This window comes from Schistosoma mansoni, chromosome 2 (assembly GCF_000237925.1).
Source record: "Schistosoma mansoni strain Puerto Rico chromosome 2, complete genome".
Taxonomy (NCBI): Eukaryota; Metazoa; Platyhelminthes; class Trematoda; order Strigeidida; family Schistosomatidae; genus Schistosoma; species Schistosoma mansoni.
The window spans coordinates 33,828,715-33,835,635 of NC_031496.1; the positions used below are offsets into that span (position 1 = coordinate 33,828,715).

General features: G+C 39.1%; 1 protein-coding gene across 1 annotated transcript in view; it reads left to right on the forward strand.

Moving 5' to 3' along the window:
• Nucleotides 1-1,004: 1,004 nt before the first annotated feature.
• The window catches only part of Smp_131660 (Jab1/MPN domain metalloenzyme (M67 family)), a gene marked incomplete at both ends in the record, with an annotated part of 8,846 nt that continues 2,929 nt past the window's right edge, over nt 1,005-6,921 (forward strand). The window contains 3 exons of the mRNA XM_018796440.1: nt 1,005-1,298; nt 3,494-3,592; nt 4,957-5,167. Coding sequence (XP_018650653.1) covers nt 1,005-1,298; nt 3,494-3,592; nt 4,957-5,167 — 604 coding nt within the window. The remainder of the gene's footprint in view (nt 1,299-3,493; nt 3,593-4,956; nt 5,168-6,921) is intronic.

Below are 6,921 nucleotides of genomic sequence, written 5' to 3' on the forward strand. Positions count from 1 at the left end.
CAGAAGGACGATGAAAGCTCCACGACCAAATCATCCAGCTCAGATAACAAAACTCCATCAAGATCATCTAACATATTTAGTAGATCAAATGATTTTCAAAATTATAGCTTAGTAATTGAAAGACAAAATATTTAATCATTTAATTTAATTAAACACATAAATATTGATACAAAAGGGCACCAGACATATATGCGTCACAAAAATCACATTTCGTTTGTGTGAGGGCTGAGATACTGCTCAGGTGCCCAAACTGAAGCAGGTGGTTTTCTTAGGGGGCCAAACCCAGAGCCTTTGACCTAAAGATCCAATCCACAAAGCAGTGGAGCATCGTAAGGAGATGCAGTCCCATGGTAGTCGGTGACCAACGATTGATTCATACGCCATTTGTTCCTTCAGGATACTGGATCCCATGTACACCATTGGTTTGAAATCAAGGTTTTCCAACTCCCCTGGGGGAACTTTCCGTGTCCACCAACCCGGTTAGTGCGCTGGACATTCGCTTTTCGTCCTGTCACTTCCGTAAACAACACCGGTGCCACGAGAAGGCAATGAGTAGGACTTCCCTGTCCGAGGCTATATACGCATGGCCCTGTGAGAGCACTTCGAGAGGGAGAGCTGACTTTCCCCACTCTCGTCCGTATCAGGGCATTTGGGAGCACAAATTTACTACAATGTAGTAAGCAGTATAATAAGATTAGTTATCTTGTGATCTACAATCTAGACTATTTAATTTCCGTCATAAACCTAACAATCTATTGTATTTACAGAGTTCTTTTTTCAGACATTTTCATTCATTAAATTCATAAGTTTATTTTTCATAGTTGAAATCATGAGTCCACTGAAGCTGGACCACCATGGAAAACCTGGAAGCACGGCCGTCTAGTGCTCCCAGGTTTTCCCTGATGGTCCAGCTTCAATGGACTCATGATTTCAACTATGAAAAATACTGAAATCCCCACAAATCCCCTACTGATCATTAGTTTATTTTCTATTTCAGATCAATCATGACTACTAATAAAGAAGTAGTTCCTCAACAATCTATCAGTCAAAATCCTGTTCTTACAAATTCGCCACTGAATGCATCTACAAGTGCACGTGAACAATGGGAAACTGAAAATAATGTTGAATCAATTCTAGGTCCTGTGGATGAATATTTTAAATATGATGTAAAAATTCATCAATCTATTGTTAATGCTAAACCATGGGAAAAAGATCCACATTATTTTAAATGGATTAAAATTTCAGCTGTAGCTTTACTAAAAATGTTAATTCATGCTAGATCTGGTGGTAATCTTGAAGTGAGTCAATTTCTTTCTATAACTTCATATTTATTGCATAATTATTGAATATGAGCAAATAATTTTTTAGAAAAAAAGGTAGATGAAACTTTTCAAATTATTTTACAGATCATTATCAGTCAGTCAGCTACAACGTTAGGATCAGGCACATATATGCATCAGTCCAAGTTGCCGTACCTTATTTCGTCAGTCAGTCAGTCACAACGTAGAACTTCGTACGTACGTACTTACATCAGTTCGAGTTGCCATACCACATCAGCACAGAGATGTAGTTGTCGATTCAAATCCCATAGTGGTAGAAGTAGTAAGAGTTTAAGCAGTAATCCGAAAGATTAGGGTTTGAAGATGTTATTGAACGAGTATAAACAAGTGACATAAATTTGGAAAGAGAAAAAAGAACGGAACATGATGAATTCTAAAGATTAGAATTAGATAGAACACAAAGAGTGGATGCATCTTTGCCATTGCACACCATTTTGAACCATGTCATTCAAGGTCTCTAATCATCGGTTATTATCATCTCGCGTATCCTAACTAGGTAGTCTACACCTACCAACATGACTCAGTCCAATTGTCAGTGACTTCATGGATTTGTGCCGCGTTTTGGTTTGGCCGCCCCTAGCTTTCTCCCAATCTACTCCTGCACTATGAAACATTGCACGTCGGGGCAGTCGGTGGTTGGGCATACGTAACACGTGTCCCCAAATGCCCTGGTACGGCCGAGAGTGGGGAGAGTCCGTTCTCCCTCTCCAAATGCTCTCACATGGCCACGCGTATATAGCCTCTGACAGGGAAGTCCTACTCACTGCCTTCTCGTGTCATTACTGTTGTTTACGAAATTGAGAGGACGAAAAGCGAATGTCCGGTGCTTTGACCGGGTTGGTGGACACGGCGAGTCCACCTAGGGGAGTTGGAAAACCCTGATTCCAAACCGATGGTGCACATGGGCTCCAGTATCCTGATGGAACAAATGGCGTACGAATCAATCGTTGATCACCGGCTACCATGGGACTGCATCTCCTCACGATGCTCCACTACCTTGTGGATCAGATCTTTCGGCCAAAGGCTCCGGGTGTGGGCCCTTAAGAAAACCACCTGCTTCAGTTCGGGCACCTGGACAGTATCACAGCCCTCACACAAATCTCATTTGATTTGTATGGCGCATATTTATCTGGTGCTTCCGTGTACCAATATTTATGTGTTTAAATAAATAAATAACACGTGTCCCAGCCATCTCAAATGATGAAGTTTCACTACTTCATCAATCGATTTGTCATCCTTACCTAGTACCCGTCTCCTTACAACTGCATTACTTACCCGGTGGTCCCAGTATATACGAGCAATACTTCGAAGACATCTATGATCGAACACTAGTAGCCTACGAATATCCTCTACTCTTATCGGCCATGTTTCACTGCCATAAAGTAGGACGGAACGAACTGCTGCACAGTAAACCCGTCCTTTGGTTGCTAGACGGATATCTCGTCTACGCCATAAATGATGCAAGCTGGCGAAAGCTAGATGAGCCTTCTGTATCCGTGCTGAGATTTCCTCATATACCAGACCACATGGGCTGATGAGACTCCCAAGATAAGTGAAGCGGTCGATACGCTCAACTACTTCACTCCCTATCATTAGTTCAGGTGTCGATGCAACCCAATGTTGAAGTAACATTTTGCTTTTCGAGGGAGAGAATCGCATCCCGGACATGCCTGCATAGTTGCTTATAGTGGTCAGAGGATATGATTATGGAGTAAGGAACGGAATATTAAAGTTACAAGTGTTGTCTTAAATGTAGAAATTACACAGTACTAGACAGTTACTTTTGTAATATTTTATTATATGTGTGTGGATGTATTTAACTACTGGAAATCTATTTTAAAAAAAAACTTTTAGAATATTGTTATGGACTACCTTCTAGAAGCTCTCTAATTAGAATCGTAGATTTCTTTAATATGGAGTTCGTTTGACGTCAATCTGGCCCGTGGCCTTCTACCAATAACACAAATAACTACCAACCATGCTCAGACATGCTAAAGTCTGTTGTTCTAGGCAACACCATATATTTCAATGATTAATCAGAACATAGAGAGAACCAAACGATTCACCATATATTATTCTATTGTTACATGACTCATTCACATGATCATTAAGATTACTAATAGTGTAATTACAACTTCTTTTTTGTGTAGGTTATGGGATTATTAATCGGTAAAGTAGCTCATCAAACAATGATTGTTGTTGATAGTTCACCATTACCTGTTGAAGGCACAGAAACTCGCGTCAATGCTCAAGTAAGTATTTTTGACGCTTTTTTATTTTTATTATCATTACCACTGTTTTTTTCTTAAATTACGCAACCTTTGACTAGTAAGTAAATTTCAACTTATATTATTTCACTATTTTTAAAACTTATTCCTTCTTTATGATGAGGAAAAGTTTAAGTATATTCATAATATTGTAGGGCCCCAAATGCCTTAGTACGGACGAGAGTGAGGAGAGTTCGCTCTTTCTCCCCAAATGCTCTCACATGGCCACGCGTATATAGTCTCTGACAGGGAAGTCCTACTCGTGGCATTACTATTGTTTACGGAAGTGAGGACGAAGAGCGAATGTCCGGCGCTTTAACCGGGTCGGTGGACACGGATAATCAACCTAGGGGAGTTGGAAAACCTTGATTCCAAACCAATGGTGCACAAGAGCCCCAGTATCCTGATGGAACAAATGGCGTACGAATCAATCGTTGATCACCGGCTACCATGGGACTGCATCTCCTCACGATGCTCTACTGCCTTGTGGATCAGACCTTCAGGTCAAAGGCTCGGGGTGTGGCCTCCTAAGAAAACCACCTGCTTCGATTTGGGCACCTGAGCAGTATCACAGCCCTCACACAAATGAAATGAGATTTTTGTGACGCATATATATCTGGTGCCCCTTTGTAGCAATATTTATGTGATTAAATAAAATAAAATAAAGTGGCTTACACTATAATTTGGTCTTATTTTTACTACTAGTTTGACTATTCTGTAATTAATATCAGGAGTTTTGTGGATATTTTAGTAATTTGAATAGTTGCCGGCTCAGTAGTCTAGAGGTTAAGCGCTCGCGAGGCGGGATCATGGATGTGCACTGCTGAGGAGTCCCACAATAAAACGAAACGGTCGTCCAGTGCTTCCAAGTTCTTCATGGTGGTCTAGCTTCACTTGACTCATGATTTCAACTATTGAAATATTCTGTAATTGATACTTTTATATGATATAGTTTATAAGGGATCTATTTCACTAGATTTTTCTTACCACATTTAATCATATCAAGTTGTTGTATAAGTTCATAGCATTTCAAACTTTTCATTCAGAGATCGATTGCCAACAATTTTCCTTTGTCCATGTATATATATTAAGAAAAAATTATTGTACAGCTTGTCTTCATACATAAACTTTAATTAGTCTTCACTTTCAAAACGGATACGTGAACTCATTGCAGATCGGTTCTACGAGAGCAAAAGATAAGAAGTTTCGAGTTTAACCCTTAAATAATTAGCAGACTCTTATCTCTCAACTAATTGTTAATTTATATTCTGTCAATGCTAATCATTGTATATGTAATAAACTATTCTGATTACGTTTTGTTAAATGTTTTTTTTAATCATTTATAATAGGCAGAAGCTTATGAATATATGACAACATATAAAGAAGTTGTAGCACGAGTAGGTCGTACTGAAAATGTTCTTGGTTGGTATCATTCTCATCCAGGTTATGGATGTTGGCTTTCTGGTATTGATGTTAGTACTCAATTAACAAATCAAACTTATCAAGAACCATTTGTTGCTATTGTTATAGATCCAATCAGAACAATATCTTCAGGAAAAGGTATTGATTTTTCATAGTTATATTTGAAATCATTCTGATTAATATTTGTTTTCCTCAAAGTTGAAATCATGAGTCAATTGAAGCTAGACCACCATCGAAAACCTGGAAGCACTGGACGGCCGTTTCGTCCTATTATGGGACTCCTCAGCAGTGCGCATCCACGATCCCGCACTCGCGAGATTCGAACCCAGGACCTACAAGTCTTATTTCGATTTCTAGTCATTAACTGTTATATCGCTGTACAGATATACTTGATTTTTTAGATGAAATTTTCTAGTTATTGAATTGAATCAGTCATTTTTCATCTTATTCTCCTTAAAACATATTTCATATACACAATTTCACAGAACAATAAAGTTTGTTCAATGGTTGAAGGCAACCATCCAGAAGCTGTGGAACTAGATTTCATGATACTTGGTACTTGCCAGTCAGATATTTCTGTAACACTTAGGGAATCTCCACTATACAGTAGTGTTGCAGTCAGAAATGCTACCACTGGACTATTTGGTTTTACATATTCTTTCTAAGATTTTTAAACTTATAGCGTTCATAGTTCTCTCTAGATTACCAGTTTTTGAATATGATTAACTTAATCTATTACACAGTGTTGTTGTTTTGTGTCAGGAATAAAAATCACACCTTTACTTACTGATTGACATAACGTTGTGGTAACTCATTAAAAAAAATTATCTACAGTGGCAATTCTCCTCAGTGATGACAGGATAAACAGATTTAATTTGAACGGTTACTCACTCATTATATTCTCCGATATTACTGGCTTAACTCTATCAAAAATAAAACTAACTTAAGTCATTATATACACATAGTTCCGTTTATTATCTTAAAGAGAGCAAGAACGAAGATTGGTACAGAATAATATGAATTCATTGTACTTCGTTATTATTTATTTATTTATTTAGACACATAAATATTGGTACACGGAAGCACTAGATACATATGCGCCGCACAAATCTCATTCGATTTGTGTGAGGACTGTGATACTGCTCAAGTGCCCAGACTAAAGCAGGTGGTCTTCTTAGGGGGTCACAGCCGGAGCCTTTGACCTAAAGGTCTGATCCACAAGGTAGTGGAGCATCGTGAGGAGATGCAGTCCCATGATAGTCGGTGACCAACGATGGATTCATAAGCCATTTGTTCCCTCAGGATACTGGAGCCCATGTACACCATTGGTTTAGAATCAAGGTTTTCCAACTCCCATCGGTGGACTCGCCGTGTCCACCAACCTGGTTACTGCACCGGACATTCGCTTTTCGTCCTCTCAATTTCGTAAACAACAGTAATGACACGAGAAGGCAGTGAGTAGGACTTCCCTGTCAGAGGCTATATACGCGTGGCCATGTGAGAGCATTTGGAGAGGGAGAACGGACTCTCCCCACTCTCGGCCGTACCATGCCCTGTTAAGTAAGACGTGTTTCTCAAACTGATTAGAACTCAAAGAGTTAACTCCATGAGTTCTAATCACTATGTCGATGTTCTGGAACTTTCTCTCCAAATCTGTATTCATCCGAAGTAAAGTTTTTATGACATTATTAACTCTATTGAAATCTTCTCCTACATCATGATACATATTTTCATCTTTAATCACCCTCGTATGTATAAGTATGTTAGCATCTGTAATAACGTTGATTTCTCAAAATATCATAGGTTGTAAGGTGCTGATGAGAACTTAACCCCCAAATGCCCTGGTACGGCTGAGAGTGGGAAGAGTCCGCTCTCCCTCTCCAAATGCTCTC